The sequence below is a fragment of the Xenopus tropicalis genome, chromosome 5, assembly GCF_000004195.4.
Source record: "Xenopus tropicalis strain Nigerian chromosome 5, UCB_Xtro_10.0, whole genome shotgun sequence".
Taxonomy (NCBI): domain Eukaryota; kingdom Metazoa; phylum Chordata; class Amphibia; order Anura; family Pipidae; genus Xenopus; species Xenopus tropicalis.
Window position 1 is genome coordinate 62707393 of NC_030681.2, and position 18814 is coordinate 62726206.

General features: G+C 39.2%; 1 protein-coding gene across 1 annotated transcript in view; it reads right to left on the reverse strand.

Moving 5' to 3' along the window:
- The window catches only part of reps1 (RALBP1 associated Eps domain containing 1), a 253687-nt gene that overhangs the window by 140610 nt on the left and 94263 nt on the right, over positions 1–18814 (reverse strand). Inside the window, 1 exon segment of the mRNA NM_001045730.1 lies at positions 3082–3236. Coding sequence (NP_001039195.1) covers positions 3082–3236 — 155 coding nt within the window.

Genomic DNA, 18814 nt, shown 5'->3' on the forward strand with positions numbered 1-18814 from the left:
CTGAAAATATCAGAAACAGAGGCCATGCTAAAACTGAACCTAGCTTTCTCAGTACCCGAGAGTCTTTTCCATTTGGTCCTGGTGCTCATATCCCAGATGTCTAATTCTGGACATGAAGACTATTGATCAGAGACTCTCTATAACTGTTGGAATAGATTCCATCTTGAGTCGTTCGTATCTTACAAACTTTTTCAGTGGGTGAAGGCTGAGCACAGGACAGAACCTGCCATCTTCTTTTGGTACTATAAACAGGTTTGAGTAAAATCCAAAGTGGGCACCTGAGATTTTACTTTTTTAGTAGATCATGGGTGATGAAGAATATGCCTTTCTGCTTGGCAGGGTACAAAGCTATGGAAGATGGCACAAATCTGTCTTCCGGAGGCTTTTTGGTGAAGGGAATACCATAGGTGGATTTTTTTTTTTTTTTTTTAAAGTCCTGACATTTGACTGAAGTAGGTTTGTGGGGTAGGTTTAGATTAGCTCTGTCAAGTGGACTTGAATCTCCTATTGGAATGTGTCTGAGGCTGGGATCTAGAGTTTCTCTGCTGTCTGCTATTTGCAGTGCGTGGTGGTAATTCTATCCTTATTAGGTTGTTTTCCTCTGTGGCAAAAAAGGCATCTTTGCTGCTACCAACTTAATAACTTATTTGTTTTAGTTCTGGGCTAAAGAGTTATGACCCTTTAAGTGAAGTAAGTTCTTACTTTGATGCTGTCTCACATGACCACTGGCATAAACAAAGTGCTCTGCATGATGTGATGGACGCTGCTGAATCTATGACTGAATGTTTAGAAACATCAACAGCTGCTTTTGCTAAGGACAGGGCTGATATAATCTTTTCTAACACAGATGTAAATTGTTCAGGTGATGTGTAAGGGTGTGTCAAAAACTCTTGACACCAGTATTTATCCATTTTTACTACTGCAGCAGATGCAATTTCTGGCCTCAGAATGGCTGCTGTGTTTTGAAAGTCTCACTTAAGAGCAGAATATATTTTTTTTATCCATTGGTTCTTGGATCTACCTTTGGAATTTTATGCCAATGTTTGTAATCGTGGAATGTTGGGTATATATTGAAAAATTTGTGAAGAATGCTGGATTTTTTTGTGGTTACTGCCATTCCACATTCAACAATATTGGCAACTGAGTTTTTTTGGAAGAGTTGTCTAACCCTTTATCAGCTTTAGACATGGTTATTTGTTCTTCCTCAAAGGTGGAAAAATATCTCTTAAGATACTTTTTTATTTTCTCAGGTTGTCTGGAAGGTTCTTCTAAACCACAAGGCTGTGAGTCGAAGGAAATGTTCTCTGAATCTATAGAGCTGAACTCATCTAATAAATTGCAAGAGAAATACAAGTGAAGGTGAAGGTGAATGTTCATGCTTCTTCTTGCTATGTCTGAAAGAAATAATCCACTTGTTTTACAGATGTATAAGTTGTAAATTGAATCCATGACATGAACTTTGAGAGGTCAGGAGATGCTGTTTACGAGCTTGCTATTCGAAGCTCCTTGCCTACCTTTTCCAAGTTTTACATGCTAGATGTTCTGGCCTCTTCAATAGCAGCCTTTGGCGGGAACGTGCTACAAGCTGTATCAGCACCTAGTTAGCTTCTGCCTTTTCTTAGAGTTCTGTTAGTTCATAGTTTTGTCCTTTCCTAACAACTTTGTGACATCCCAAGTTGTCCTGCACTGGGGCCACCTTAGAAAAGGTGATTTTCTTACCTGAAAAATCTTTTTCTTATAGGCCTGTTCTGTCAGTGCAGTATCCCTCCCATATGGGGTGCTGGGATTTTGCTGCTCATCACATAGCTAGTTTGGTAGTTAGGTTCTTCTTCTGTCTCCACCTGCAGGCTCTGGTGCCAAAACTGGAGAAAGAGGTGGAGCCACACAAGAGGAAGAGATTGGAGGAATTTTTTTTCAGTTTTCCCTGCCTCCAGAGAGGCCCATTAATCCTGCACTGACATCTAGCATCTAGGGGCCCATTCATCAATGTACGATTACTTAAAATTTGTTTTTTCTAAGTTTTAGAACGGTGTGTATTTTTCTGCAATTTTTTCATTAATTTGCACAACTTTTTCGTTCTTTGTGCAACAATTTGTGCTACAAAATCGTATTTGTCCAAGAAGACCTGTTTTTCAAATACAAACATAAGCAGTTGACTAAGGGATATAACTTAGGAGGGAAATATAAGTGTAACAATATACTGAGAAACAGATCTACAAGATTTTTGTCTGTTTTCTTTTGCAAATGTGGTGCATCTTCTGACATTAATATGTGTTTGTTGTCACATTTCAACCATACACTAATTTTTCATTAATGCATATGTATTCCTGTAGGCTAATGATGTTATCAGAGTGGAACTAGAATATTTCCCTCCATACTAGGCTATTTATACAATAAAGAATTACTTTTTTAACGTCAGTCAGTACAGCTTTATTCATGGATAAATAGATAGGTGAAAAAATGTTCAATCCCAGTTCTTCTGAAAACCAAAGTAACAATGTTTAATAAACAGTCTTAAGGTGGCCATTCACACACCAATACTATCAATCCGTAGGGAGACAAGGCAACCAATATTGAGTCGATCGGGCTGGACTGAAAATTTTGTTTGGGAGTCTTCGTACAAGCGCTGGCAAATGTTTAGTGCTGAATCATCACATAGGGGTATAATTTCTTTGTTTCTACCTGCGAATCAACTCTAAACATTTGTGGGGGGTACAAAAGTGTACAATGGTCGCAAGAAAGATCATAACGTGTATGGCAACCATTAGTCATGCAGCTCTTAGCAAATGATGGATGATGGATTACCTGGTAAGAAAGGGGGCCGAGTAATTTTTTGCACGAGCCCAACTGACAAAACAAACCCAATCAGATATTAGCTGGGAAAAACAATAATTTTGGTCACATAATGGGGCTGACAGGCTCTTTTCGGTCACAGAAAAGTACCAGTGAGTGGGCTTCCCCACCTGGCACTTATGCCAATCATTTGCTAATCTGTCTAAATAAGAAAAAATTTATATATTTAAAACGTTTAAGAACACTATGCTACAACATCTTTAAAAAACAAAAACAAAGAAAAATTACCTGTACCATCATCTAGATCAATGAGTTTGGGCATTAAACTTTCAGGTAGTTTTTCAGGTAAGTCATAACCATTTTTCCTTGCTACCACCAGGTGAAAAGCTGCACAAAATTCATCCAACGTCAGGGCCCCATCCTTATCAAAATCTGACAACTCCCTGCAACGAAGGACACTTTCAGTCACAAGCTTATCTGGATGTTAAAGAAAAAAAATATATACCCTTTACAGAATCTGAAGGCATTTAAATGACTGACAAAGGTTTTTTACAGCACTCAACCTTATTGATTCTCATTCCATTTTACTCTATGTAAAAGCTGTGCATTTGGGAACTAGTGGATCACTAGAAATTTGTGTATTTCAAACCTGTGCAATATGCTGGCATTTTATAAATATGTTAATAATAAATAATAATCATAATAATAATACACCTTATAGTAATAATAAACCCGCCATTCCTGCAGGTGTCAATCTGGCCCGCACATCACTACTCTGGGATGTGACATGAACAGAAGAGGACCTAAATAGAAAATAATAATAAAGTAAGAACAGCAGAAAAATTGTTGCTTTACAATAATTTTTAAGTTGCAAGGGTCAGTAATCCCCATTTCAAAACTGGAAAGTGGCAGAAGGTGGCAGCAAGCAATTGGAGACCAATTAAAAAGTTGGTATTTATATATAAATTTATTCATAAAGCGCTACAAGGATACACAGTGCTGTAAATCTTACAATACATACATTTACACACAGGGAGGACAAGTGTCATAATAAACACAAAAGAAGTATAAATACAGAGAGATTAAGTTCCCTGTGGTATGAGACACAGTAGGAAGGAGGTCCCTGCCCTATAGAGCTTACAATCTAAGAATAGGACATTCCATAACATGATACTAAACATTTGTAAAATTAGGGTTGGTCAACTAGCCCTTTTAAAGACTTAATAATTTAGGGGTTGTTGGTAGCGGCCCATACTAGTCTCTTCTATATTTGCAGAGAAAATGCCATTTTAGGCCGCTACTAATGCTTCTGTTCAGTAACTGATTAATGTCAAATTACTAAGGAATCAGTACAATCTGTTTAATATATTTAGCAGGACAAATTTCTAAAGAAATACTATATTATATACTACGTCCACAGTATAATCCGCACTCCAAACTTCAGTGTATATCACTGTACAATGGTGCCTGGGTGCAGCTTTGGAAATACCACAAATTCAAAGAAATTATAAGCGCACTTCAGGGTCTTTTCATAGGAAATCCAGTCTTTATTCCAACATTGCCATCTGATCAACGTTTCTGCTCTGGCCTAGAGCGTTTCTCAAGATACAAATGGCCACAATAAAACATCCCATTAAATACACGCTTACTAAAAGGTATGTCCTAACCACTCCCCCACCTACCTCCCCCATTAAAGGGGAAGTAAGAATCATAATAACCATCAAAAGAGCAAAAAAATCAAGCAAAGTTTATAACCAACGGTATGTATTACCCAGTTTCTTAATCCAATAAGTCTCCAGCTGTAGCAAAATTTGGGCCCTATTCTCCCCCACGTCTAGGGGCCGGGACATGATCAATCCCGATATATTTAAATGTTGGCAATCTATGACCCATCTCCAAACAATGTTTTGTTACCGGTTTAGCGGTTTTTTGATCACAGAAGGCCGTACTAATGGCCGACCAGTGCAAAGCCATACGGATACAGAGTGTCAAGTCAGTTTTCCCCACATAAAATAATCCACATGGGCAAGTCGTAGAACACGTAATGTGTTGCTTAATCTTAATTTTTTGTCCTCTCTGTGGATGATGAAAATACTCACCAGGAGTCATATACCTACATGACATGGAACTCGGACATTTGTAACAACCTGGTTTATTAGTCTTAAGCCACATAGACCCCTGTTTCTGATAACTCTTTACTGGATCTGTCACCACCAATAAATCACAGAGATTTTGTCCCCTGGTGTATACCATAATTGGAGGTTCAGGGCATAGTTTAGCAAGATCCCGATCCGCTCTAACAATACACCAGTTCTCCTTAACCAGCATCTGGTCAGACGCAACATTAAATCTTGTTGCAAAAATTAGTTGTGACTTACTATCATCTCTTCTAGGGGCCGGGGACCTCACCCTATCCACAGCCGTATCAAGGGCTTTTTGTAGTACTATATCGTCATATCCCCGTTCCCTGAATCTTTCCCATATTTGATTAATCTGTTCCTCACATTCTTCACCACTGGAGATATTGGGCAAAACCCTGCAGAATTGTGATATCGAAAGAGACCTTTTGAGTACAAACGGATGACAGCTTGACCTATGCAACAAAGTGTTCCTATCTGTTGACTTTCGATACAGCCAGTAGTGCAACACCTCTTGTTGTCCCCATACCTCAATATCCAGAAACTGAACTTTATACATATCACAGCAAGCTGTAAAACATATAAGTGTAGGCAAGGCATTCAGTTTGTCAATCATCTCAAAAACTGAGGCCTGGTCTCCCTTCCATATGATGAAGACATCATCGATAAATCTCTTATAACATAACAGCCTATCACCATACACTTGTAAAATATTCTTTGTCTCATACCATACATATAAAGGTTTGCATATGCTGGTGCCATCGGGGCACCCATCGCTGTCCCAGTTTTCTTCCGATAAAACTGCTGTTCAAAACGAAAATAGTTGAGATTTAGGCACAGCTCCAACAGTGACAAAATAAATTGTACTGAAGGGCCACTGTATCTTTCATTATTGGTAATACTCTCACCAACTGCAATTAGACCTTCCACATGTGGAATGCTCGTATAAAGGCTGGAGATATCCGCAGTAGCCAAGCAGATGTCCCCCTCCTTAGGGAAAATGTGGTGTATTTTTAAGGTAAGCGGAGGTATTTTGGACAACTGGTTGTAACAACCGATCAATGTACAGACCTAAAGGATGTAATAGAATATCCCTAGCCCCCGGTGGGGGATTCAGGCCCTTATGCACCTTTGGCAAGGTGTATAAGATGGGGCATTTAGGGAAATTCTGTGTCAAAAAAGCCCTAACCCCCCCCCCCCAGTTATCCATTTACTCAAAAAAAGCCTTCTCAACCACTTTATCCACCAGTTTCTTATATTGTAGTACAGGGTCTGACCCCTAGCATTCATACACAACAGTAGCTTGCAATTGTGATAATGCTTCACTCCTGTATCAGCATAATTCAAAATTACAATTCCTCCGCCCTTATCGGCCGGCCTCACAATAATTTGATTATCACTTTGTAAGGAGTAAAGTGTCTTTTTCTCACTGTATGATAGATTAATTTTATGTGATTCTTTACCTAAATTCGCTAAACGTGTTTCCATAGCTGAGTTAAACATTTTAATACAGGGATTAACTGTTTTTTGGCAAAAAAGACTCTTAAGTTTAGGGCCCCCCCGTGTCTGGTTTTGGCTCAGTCTCATTTTTAAAGTAATCTTTCAAATCCAAAATTCTCGTAAATTTAAACAACCCAATATCAAACTGAAAAGAGTCAAAAAGTACCGTAGGAACATAAGACAATCCCTTGCTCAATAGTGCTTTCTCCCCTCCCGTCAGTGTATGTGAGGACAACTTAAAAAAGGGGTATAGTTACTTTCTGGGCAGTCTTCCCCTTCGAACCCCTCCGCGTGGGGCGTCTCTTCCTCCTTGTAAACAGGAGGGGGAAGGGCTTGCGTTTGATCTAAAAAACCATGTTGTATCCTTTCCAGATTCTGGATCAGATTTCTCTGTTCCCAACATTGCTTGCATAGGTATATTTACAGTAGTGGAATCATCACCTTTTGGACTCTCCCGAACTGCTATCCTCAGTATTCCAGAGTGTAAATAATCATGGCCTGGGGGGACGCCTATAGGCAAATTCTCCCTACCCTCAGTCAGCCACATATAAACTCGATGCTGAACATAATCTTCATTGACCCTCTGATATTTCTCTAGTTTAAAATGTAATAGGTCACGCTTATAGCCTTCCACCTGTGCATTAACTTTACTTAACATCTCTTGAGATGTTAAGATCTCTTAAGACACTGCAAGTGTCGTTTGATGATCCAGCTCAAATGTTGCCAGATCTTTCCGGACCAGTGCCAATTCATTTGAAACCTCCTCATTTGAAACCTTAAGTCTAATGACCACCTGTTCATTACCCCGATTCATGTCTTACAAAATTCAGGGCTGGTGCATCCTATGGTGGGGATATTTCTGATGCGGAACCCCTTCGGGATCCTCTTCTCCCGGTAATAATCAGAAAGAAATAATCCATGCATATCAAGGTCTGCCTCACATTGTTTTAAACGGGTCAGTTCCTCACATATGTCCTTAAGTGTATTAGATGATGGTAAATCCGATTGGGATGTTTGCCACAGTACCTGTTCCGCATCGTGTTCAATGACGTGCCAAGTCTCGGCAAATCCCGCGAGCATAGACGACCCTTCCGTAGCTTCCTCCATTGTTACCGGACCACACGCAGTCTCCTTACATTAACGCTAATCAACAATTTACAATAAATCTTCGGGTGCTGGATCCAACTACATCTACAGTATGATCCGCACTCCAAACTTCAGTGTATATGAAAAGACCCTGGAGTGCGCAGATAATTTCTTTGAATTATATATATTATTTGAAAAAAGATAAATTTTATTACAAAATATGAAAAAGGAACATTTAAGACATGACAGTCTTTTCTCAGCCTCCTGACGAAAGTGCCTGTGGGGGACTGAAACGTTGAGGTCTGTAATGTTCCTTTTTCATATTTTGTAATAAAATGTATATTTTTTCAAATAATTTAAATCCTGTGAGTGCTGACACTTTTTTTGTTTTATTGTACTATATTTGCTCTTGCACCCAGGTATGATCATTGTTAGAGGTGTGCACCAACTGGCTGTCTATATATTTATATATAGATATCACAAACCCCTCCTCCCACCCTTAATTAAAAACAAAATCATGTCATGTTTAACCCTTTCCTGTGAGACTCACTGGTATCAAATTTCTGATATAAAACATACGTGTTATAGGGAAAACAAGATATAAAACATACACATTATGGGGTCACATATCAATAGTTATAACACAAGAAAACAGTTTTAAACATCGCCTAACATTGTTAAACATAACAAGTCTGTTCATACCTAAAGTAAAAACACATGCAACAGTGGAGACAAAAAATATCTTTTATCACACGTTATAGCATCAATATAAAAAGATTACAAAGATAATAAGAACGTTTCTCCCCATTCTGTATGCAGATGAGCATTACCATGAAGTTTTGAAGTCAGGCATTTCTAATATAGCAAGGAGAGCTCACACCCTTGGAGATAAAAATTTTCACCTACACTGTTCAGAATTACATTTAATACAGATACCCATTTCTTAGATATAGTGGGTTGCTATAAATGTGGGAGTTGACGCAAAGCAAAACCTTTATGGCTAAAAACGTGCTTTTAAAGGAGAATGCAAGTCAAAATTTAAAAAGCATACTGCCCAATAGTCCTCCTGTTGTTTAGTAAAAACACCACACTTTTGGCTCACCTAATCAAATATTTACTCAGTCACACTTACTTCACATTTTCTAGAACAGGCAGCCATCTCTAAAAAGGTATTTTCCCTCCCTTTCCCTCCTTGCTTCATACTGCACATGTGTTTCATTCCCTACCCCCCCCCCTCTGCCAGATCCGCTTCTGATTGGCTGGTGGGCATGTGTAGCTCAGAACAGGAGAAAGGATCAAGTTACACACATGCTCAGAGAATAGGAAGGCTGCCGCTGGCAGCCTACAGGAAGGACAGAGAGATTTTAGTGATGTCACTGTAGTCTTCACACTGCTGTAGGCTGCCAGCACCATATTTAAGAGAAGCAAGCAGGGATCTGGGAATTTAGATATGCAGTAAGTACTTAAAAAGAATGCCTTTAGACTTACTTTTAATTTATATTAACCTTTCATTGCCCTTTAAAGCATTCAAGTTAGCGGAGACAGCAGAAACTTACATCAGGTTCAAGGAAGCAAATAAAGCATGCAAAAAAGCTATCAGGCTAAAATAGAGATGGAAAGGGATATTGCAGCTAGGAGTAAAAAGAAATCCAAAATTATTTTTTAGTTATGTGAATAGTAAAAAAATGAAGCAAGAAGGGGTGGGAACCTTATTATCACAAGGGGGGTAAGTTGGTTGATGAGAACAGAGAAAAAGCAGAAATTTTGAACTCTTATTTTTCATCTGTCTATATATCTGAGGAGCCAGCTAATGAAGGCTTCCTTTTTAACATGCCCAGTTCTAGTAATTTAGCTACTGACACATGGGTCACTCGGGAGGAAATTCAAAAGAGACTTGAACATGTTAAGGTAAACAAAAGTCCAGGACCGGATGGGATTCATCCCACGGTATTAAACGAGCTTAGCACTGTGATTGCCAAGCCTCTTCACTTAATTTTTCAGGATTCGTTGAGGTCTGGCATGGTGCCAAGAGAATGGCGAATTGCTAATGTGGTGCTGTTATTTAAAAAGGGATCCTGTTCTCAGCCTGAAAACTATAGGCCTGTTAGTCTGACATCAGAAGTAGGAAAGCTTTTGGAAGGGGTAATAAGGCATAGGGTACTTGAATACATTGCAGTTTACAATACTTGTGCCAGCATGGTTTTATGCATAACAGATCTTGCCAGACTAATTTAGTCACCTTTTATGAGGTGGTGAGCAGGAACCTTGATGCTGGAATGGCAGTTGATGTCATCTACTTGGATTTTGCTAAAGCGTTTGAAACAGTACCTCACAGAAGGTTAATGATCAAATTGAGGAATATTGGCCGAGAACATATTTGTAATTAGATAGAGAACTGACTAAAGGATAGATTACAAAGAGTGGTGGTAAATGGAATATTTTCTAATTGGATCAGTGTTGTTAGTGGAGTACCGCAGGGGTCAGTCCTTGGTCCTTTGCTTTTTAACTTATTTATTAATGACCTGGAGGTGGGCATAGAAAGTACTGTTTCTATTTTTGCGGATTATACTGAATTGTGCAAAACTATAAGTTCCATGCAGGATGCTGCCGCTTTGCAGAGTTATTTGACAAAATTGGAAAACTTGGCCGCAAACTGGAAAATGAGGTTCAGTGTGGACAAGTGCAAAGTTATGCACTTTGGTAGAAATTATATAATTGCAAACTATCTATTAAATGGTAGTTTGTTGCAGGTATCCTTAAAGGACAATGAAAGGTTAATATAAATTAAAAGCAAGTAAGGCATTCTTTTTAAGTACTTACTGCATATCTAAATTCCCAGATCCCTGCTTGCTTCTCTGAGATATGGTGCTGGCAGGCTACAGCAGTGTGAAGACTACAGTGACATCACTGAAATCTCTGACCTTCCTGTAGGCTGCCAGCGGCAGCCTTCCTATTCTCTGAGTATGTGTGTAACTTGATCCTGTCCTGAGCTACACATGCCCACCAGCCAATCAGAAGCGGATCTGCCTGAGGGGAGGGGGGGAGGGAATGAAACACATGTACAGTATGAAGCAAGGAGGGAAAGGAAGGGAGAATACCTTTTTAGAGATGGCTGCCTGTTCTAGAAAATGTGAAGTAAGTGTGACTGAGTAAATATTTGATTAGGTGAGCCAAAAGTGTGGTGTTTTTACTAAACAATAGGAGGACTATTGGGCAGTATGCATTTTAAATTTTGACTTGCATTCTCCTTTAATGGAGAAGGATCTAGGGATTTTTGTAGATAACAAGTTGTCTAATTCCAGGCAGTATCATTTAGTGGCTACTAAAGCAAATTAAGTACTGTCTTGTAAAAGAAAAAGGGCATTGACTCAAGGAATGAAAACATAATTTTGCCTCTTTATAGGTCCCTGGTAAGGCCTCACCTTGAGTATGCAGTGCAGTTTGGGCTCCAGTCCTTAAGAAGGATATTAATGACCTGGAGGGAGTGCAGAGACGTGCAACTAAACTGGTAAAGGGGATGGAAGATTTAAGCTATGAGGTTAGACTGGTGAGGTTGGGGTTATTTTCTCTGGAAAAGAGGTGCTTGCGAGAGGACATGATAACTCTGTACAAATACATTAGAGGGGATTATAGGCACATAGGGAGTGTACTTTTTTCCCATAAAATCGATCAACAGACCAAAGGCCACTCCTTTAGATTAGAGGAACGGAGTTTCCATTTGAAGCAGCGTAGGTGGTTTTTCGTGGTGAGGGCAGTGAGGTTGTGGAATGCCCTTCCTAGCGATGTTGTAATGGCAGATTCTGTTAATGCCTTTAAGAGGGGCCTGGATGAGTTTTTGAACAAGCAAAATCCAAGGCTATTGTGATACTGATATCTACAATTAGTATTTATAGTTGTATATATAGTTTATGTATGTGATAGCAAAGATTGCTAAGTATAGGTTGTGTGCTGGGTTTACTTGGAAGGGTTGAACTTGATGGTCTTTTTTCAACCCTCTGTAACTATGTAACTATGTATTACATGTACCTGTTTAAAGGTGTCTAAAGCATTCCAGTCAACAGTTACAAACAAAATATATAAAATCAAACAGTTTATTAATTGTGATTGTACTGGAGTGATATATCTAGTGACCTGTCAGAAATGTTCTAAACAGTATGTGGGGTGTACTATGCAAGTTCTTAAAGGTAGTATAAGGGAACATATTAATCAGATTACGAATACTAAACACTCTAATAAAATCAATGTTACAAGACACTTTGCAGAATGCAGTACCGTATATACTCGAGTATAAGCAGAGTTTTTCAGCCCCAAAAATGTGCTGAAAAAGTCACCCTCGACTTATACTCGAGTATATGGACTTAAAAGTAAGAGTCTGGGATCCTTCTCAGTGGCAACCCTATACGTGGGTTACATGCCCCCCTTTTAAAGGGGATATTCACCTTTAAAGTAACTTTTAGTATAATGTAGAGCGTTATAGTCTAAGACAGTTTGCAATCGGTCGTCATTTTTTTATTACTTGTAATTTTTTAATTAATTCACATTCTTTTTAACAGCTCTCCTGTTTGGAGTTTTAGCAGCTATCTGGTTGCTATGTTCCAAATTACCTTAGCAACCAGCCAAAACTTTTTGTTGCGCTGCTTCAGAGTATTCCAGAGCAAATCTAAGCAGGTATTAAACGGGGTAAGCTATTGTAAGGTGTTGGGTAGTATACATATTAGAGTTTGTTATGTGGTCATCATGGTAATTGCCTTATTGTATCAGCAGCTCTATAGTACCACTGACAGCCACTAATATCTCACCAATTTGGCACACAATGCAAATTGATATACTTGCCACAGATCAACTTTCTTATGTAATGTGTCATATACCAATTTTCTAAATTCCTTTGTGAGTTCATTAACTAGGACTTGCCTTATACTCGAGTATATGGATTTGAAGATGTAAGTGTCTGGCATCCGTTGCGCGTGAAACCCTAGGCTTATACTCGAGTCAATACGTTTTTCCAGTTTTCTTAGGTAAAATAAGGTACCTCGGCTTATATTCGGATCGGCTTATACTCGAGTATATACGGTAATAATAATCTAAAATATTTTTTAGTAGAGGCAATTCAACAGGTTAAAGTAGGAAAGAGAGGTGGAGGTATACTCAATATATTTTACATAAATGAGAAGTTTTTTGGATCTTTCACTTAAAAACACAAATACCTTTGGCCATGAATTTTAATTATGATGTGACTTTTGATGTTTAACATGATAGTAGGCATACCCACCCATTTTTAAGACCACACCCCCTATATAACACTCCCACATTTGACTAAATTTGGCAGGTTATTTAAAGTCTGAGCACATTTCTGGGGTTTTTGGGGTCCTGTTTTATGTGTTATTACAGATTTGCTGAAAAGGTGAAATTGCCCTTTAGGCTAATGCAAGACGAGGTGTAAGTTATTTTCGGCAAGTGGAAAAGCGCTTGCTGAAAATTCCGCCCTACACCTCCTACATGTGCCTGCACCCGAATGAATGAGATACGCTCAGGTGCAGGCACATATAGGCGAAATACGCAAGAGTTTGCATTCCTCAAGCTGCGAGTCTCAGTTCCCCCAATAGACCTTGTTTAAATAATTAGTTACAATTGTATCTTTTTACCTTTCTGGGCTCTCTGCCAAAAGCCCCAACTTATTTAATAAAAAGCAAGAAACAATGTTTCTAAGTGCAGGTGATGCTTGTTAAAATTTTTGGGATCTCTGCCAAAAGCTACTTTTAGGCTGATGCCACACCAGGCGTAGGGCTTGCCGAAAATTCAGCCCTACGCCTGCTACTTGTGCCTGCACCCGAATGAATGGGATACGCTCGGGTGCAGGCACATGTAGCCGATATACGCATGAAAACGCGAGAGAATGCAAAGTCTTGCGTTTTCATGCGTATATCGGCTACATGTGCCTGCACCCGAGCGTATCTCATTCATTCGGGTGCAGGCACAAGTAGCAGGCATAGGGCTGAATTTTCAGCAAGCGTTTTTCCGCTTGCCGAAAAAATCAGCCCTACGCCTGGTGTGGCATCAGCCTTAATTACATTTGTTTCTTTTTCAGCTTCAGTGCAGGAGATCAAAGCGAAATGAGGGACTTTTCAGTAAGAATCCAGGACTGCCGGTTGAGCTGTCAAAAGAGGGACTATCCCACGATAATCAGGACAAGTTAGGAGGTGTGATCGCACTGGCGATGTTTAAAACTGTATATTGATATGTGACCCCATAAAATGTATGTTTTATATCATGTTTTCCCTATAACATGCGAGTCTCAATGGAAGGGTTAAACATGACAGGATTGTTTGGGGTGGGAGGAGTTTGATCTCTATATATACATTTTTTATGTGCTCCCCGCCCCGGGAGCCTATGATTAAGTGATGGGTAAGAATAAAACGCATTAGGCATTGCATGTAAGGGGTTGCTTTGCTGTTTTTACTGGATTGAAATAAATGTAAAAACATTTTTTTTACTCATTTACAAGTGGTCTTTGAGCTTTAATTACTGTATTTAGTAGTTATACCCCTCTTTGGTCACCAGGGGGAGTGTTGCCTTATACCACTTTTTATTACTTGCCCACTTTCATTCTTTCCAGGCATTTCTGATATTTTTGAAAAGTTAAGAAAGACCTGTTTAAATTAAAGAAGCACTGTCACATGCATTAGTTAACAGTGTTGTTCCAGCAGAATTCTGCGCTGCAATTTGTTTTTTAAAAGAGCAAACAGATTTATTTATATTTAATTTTGAAATTTGAAATCGGCCTAGCCATTTCTTAGTTTTCCCAGGTGCCCACCACCACGTGACGTGCTCTTTTAAACTTCAGTCACTCTTTACTGCTGTTCTACAGCAGCCAATCAGCAAAACAATAGACAGGTAACAAGACCACTGTGAAAGGATTCAATTGCCTAAACTGATAGTGCCTCCATAGGCTAATAGCACTGCTGGTACTATCCTGAATTAGTGCCTCCCAATAATTTAGGGTGGCTTCAGGCATTTCCTTGCCAGCTAATAAACTGCCCCATGTTCCATTAGCCTCAATTAGCTTGTACAGTTAAGGATATATACATATATACCCACAGTATCAACTTGTGATACATTGACTTCAATGAATACTAACTACAAATACAGCGAGAGACAGACACCCCTAGACCTACTTGAGGGCTTCATAGAGTTCAGAATAGATTTTCTTACCTAAAAATATTTTTCTCATAGGCCTGTACAGTCAGTTCAGGATGACTGGAGTTAAGTTGTTCCTCTCAGGAGGCAGAACAAACAAAAACAATTTTCTCCAATCCCTTTCTTCTTCGTAGCTCCACCTCTTCCTCCAGTTTTGGTAACAGAGCCTGCTGGTGGAGCAGCAAAAAATGGCACTCAACGGGAGAGATGCTGCAATGACAGTGCAGGACGACTCGGGAAGTCCCAAAGCCCTCCAAAATAGGGGAGCTAAAAAAAGGTGTAGGAAGGAAGGGTTTGGGTTCCTAGAGCACTGGGCTGACTTTTCTTTGGGGTACAATCTATACAGCCATGACGGATTGCACCTCAATGGAAGGGGGTCTGCTGTGCTAGGGGAGAGAATGGTTAAGAGGCTGGAGGAGTGTTTAAACTAGACAAGGGGGGGTGGGTGAGCTAGAGTTCTATAGGAAAGCTAGTGTAGACGGGGCAGGGGGACTAGCAAAGGGTTGTGGGGGAGGAGTGAGGGGGGCATATAGTTTATCAGATAAGGAGTTTCCATTACAAGGAAAACAGTCTAATATTTGCCTTAGCTTTAACTCTCAGTTAGCTAATGTAAACATCAGAGGGAGAAGTAGTAATCTTCGCTGCATGCTGGCTAATGCGCAAAGCTTGTCGGGTAAATTAGGGGAGCTGCAAGCTATTGCATGTATTGAAAATTATGATTTAATTGGTATCACTGAGACCTGGTGGGATGAAAAATGCGACTGGGCCGTGAATTTAAATGGTTATACACTTTTTAGGAGGGACAGAGAGATTAAAAAGGGTGGAGGGGTTTGTCTTTATGTAAAGTCAGATTTAAAGCCATGTAATAAAGACATTACCAATGAAAACGTCGAATCTCTTTGGGTAGAAATTTCAGTAGGGCTGAAGGTCACAAAGAAAATGATCATTGGTGTATGCTATAAACCACCCCGTATAGATGAAGAGGATGAGACCCAGCTACTGTTGCAAATCGAGGAGGCTTAAAAACTGGGTCAAGTTGTTCTAATGGAGGACTTTAATTATCCGGACATTGACTGGAGTAATGGGGTGGTTAAGTCAGAAAAAGCTAGTAGGTTTGTAAATATGCTAAATGACTACTTTTTATTTCAGGTGGTTCAAGAACCTACTAGGAATGACTCTATTTTGGACCTGGTAATATCTAATAATACTGAACTCATCTGTAACATTTGTGTGGGTGAGCATTTGGGGAAGAGTGATCACAACATGGTCTCCTTTGAGATAATGCTGCAGAGACAGCTCTATAAGGGAGTAACTAAAACGCTCAATTTTAGACGTGCAGACTTTGCCAGTATAAGGGCATCTCTGCAATGTGTCAGCTGGGAAAGGCTTTTCACAGGGTTAGACACAGAAGGAAAATGGAACATCTTTAAAACATTGCTTTGCAAGTATACAGAACAGTATATTCCCCTTGTAAGCAAGGAGAGGCATTGCAAAGCAAAACCTTTATGGCTGAATAAAAGTGTTAGTGTCGAGGTTGGTAAGAAAAACCATGCTTTTAAAGCATTCAAGTTAGCTGGGACAGTGGAAACTTTCATTAGGTACAAAGAAGCAAATAAAGCATGCAAAAAAGCCAAGCTAAAATAGAGATGGAAAGGGATATTACAGCTAGGAGTAAAAAGAATACAAAATTATTTTTTAATTATGTGAATAGTAAAAAAATGAAGCAAGAAGGGGTGGGAACCTTATTATCACAGGGGGGTAAGTTGGTTGATGAGAATGGGGAAAAAGCAGAAATTTTGAACTCTTATTTTTCATCTGTCTATACATCTGAGGAGCCAGCTAATGAAGGCTTCCTTTTTAATATGCCCAGTTGTAGTAATTTAGCTACTGACGCATGGGTCACTCAGGAGGAAATTCAAAAGAGACTTGAACATGTAAAGGTAAACAAAGGTCCAGGACTGGATGGGATTCATCCCAGGGTATTAACCCTTTAAGTGCCAGCCAAATTCGTCATTTCGGTTCCCCCCAGTGCCAGACGTTTTTTAAGCATTTTGTACTCATTCACTTTAACAATGTTTTTTGGTAGGAAAACCTCCATGAAACTAGGGAAATTATATATCGTTTTTTTCGTCACTAATTGGGCTTCGACATACATAACAAATTTTATAACTTTTCTGGAGATATGATGTGTATTTTGGGTGAAATATGTAAAAAAAAAAAAAAAAAAATTATGAAAAATTTCTGTATATTTTGAGTTTTTTTTCCATAGAAAAGTTAATTTTACACACTTCTTTTTGTTGTTTGTAAAAGCCCTGATACTCCCAAGTCCAACGATGCCAAATATGTGGTGGTACCCCACAGTTCCTGTCCAGAAGTAACCCCCAAACTAAAGAAATACTTTGTACAATATCACACCAGAACAAAGTGGAAAAGCGCTTGTAACAGTTGATGCAGCATAACTTATATGTAAATCTAAAATATCCCCTCATGTTTGGTATCTTTAGAAACTACAGACCTTCAGGTTTCTAGGTGCAATGTAGTTTTCACTCAAAAGCCAAATACCTTTTGTCAGTGCATTGTGAAATTTGGAACTTTTTTTGACATTTTTTTTTTTCTAAAACGTAAACTTGGACGCATGATCAAATGTGGATTTGACAAAAAAAAAAAATCTCATAAAAATTTTCTAACAAAGGCAAATTTGAAAGACAAACTTCTGAATAAAATTATGCCCTATATGTATGGGTGCACATAAAGACATGGGCACCAAACACTCCAAAGCAGGGGCAATGCACAAGGGCAATTACAGCTAAAAATGTGGGTGCTGCGCTCTATGTGCACTACCTGCAGTTTTTCAGTCTTAACCCCCCCACCTGTAAAATAACCCCCACAAACTATATATTTCTGAATAGTGCACACCTTCAGCTATTCAGAGACGCCACTCTCCTCTTTCTACATGGAAAATTGTGGCCGCACTCCCTTGCAGAAGTCAGCGCATTGGTCAGAAATCAAGGAAAAAACAGATACAAACCTAGATTTCTCCCCAAAATCTCCATGGCAACTACCAAAAACTTACTAAACATCAATCTGCAAGTTCCCCTGAATAAAACGATACCCCATATGTATGGGTACACATAAAGATGTGGCCACCAAATGCCCCAAAACAGGGGCAATGCATAAGAGCAATTTCAGTTGAAATTTTGGGGGCTGCGCTCTATGTGCACTTCCTGCAGTTTTTCAGTGTTAACCCCCCCTACCTGTAAAATAACCCCCACAAACTATATATTTCTGAAAAGTGCACACCTTCAGCTATTCAGAGACGCCACTCTCCTCTTTCTACATGGAAAATTGTGGCCGCACTCCCTTGCAGAAGTCAGCGCATTGGTCAGAAATCAAGGAAAAAACAGATACAAACCTAGATTTCTCCCCAAAATCTCCATGGCAACTACCAAAAACTTACTAAACATCAATCTGCTAGTTCCCCTGAATAAAACGATACCCCATATGTATGGGTGCACATAAAGACGTGGCCACCACACGCCCCAAAACAGGGGCAATGCATAATAATCGGGCTGCAATTTATGTGCACATCACAAAGCTTTTCAGACAAATTTGCCCCTTACCTGTGAAAAAACCCATATAAACTGTACATTGATTAAAAATAGACAACTTCAGCTATTTAGAGACACCATTCTTGGTTTTCTACAGGCAAAATTGTGGATGCAGTTCCCTATACAAGCTGGACTTTAGTCTGAAAAAAAATATAAAGTTAGTTTTCTCCCCAAAATCTCAATGGCAACTATCAAAAACTTGCTCAATATCAATTAGCAAGATACCCTGAATAAAATTACACCCCATATGTCTGGTTGTACATGGCCGCCAAACCTGAAAATGCATAATATTGGGGCTGCACTCTATGCACCCCTTTTTTTTTTGCTTGCTTGTTTTGACTTTGCCTGCTGATTGCTAGATTTGCAGTTGTCAGTATATTTCTGGCACAATGGCCAAACGGTTTTACAGATACATGACAGATACATTACGGTTTTTTGTGCTTGTAGTACAAATTGAATATCTACTGTATGTTCTGGTTAGGTTACACAAGTTGC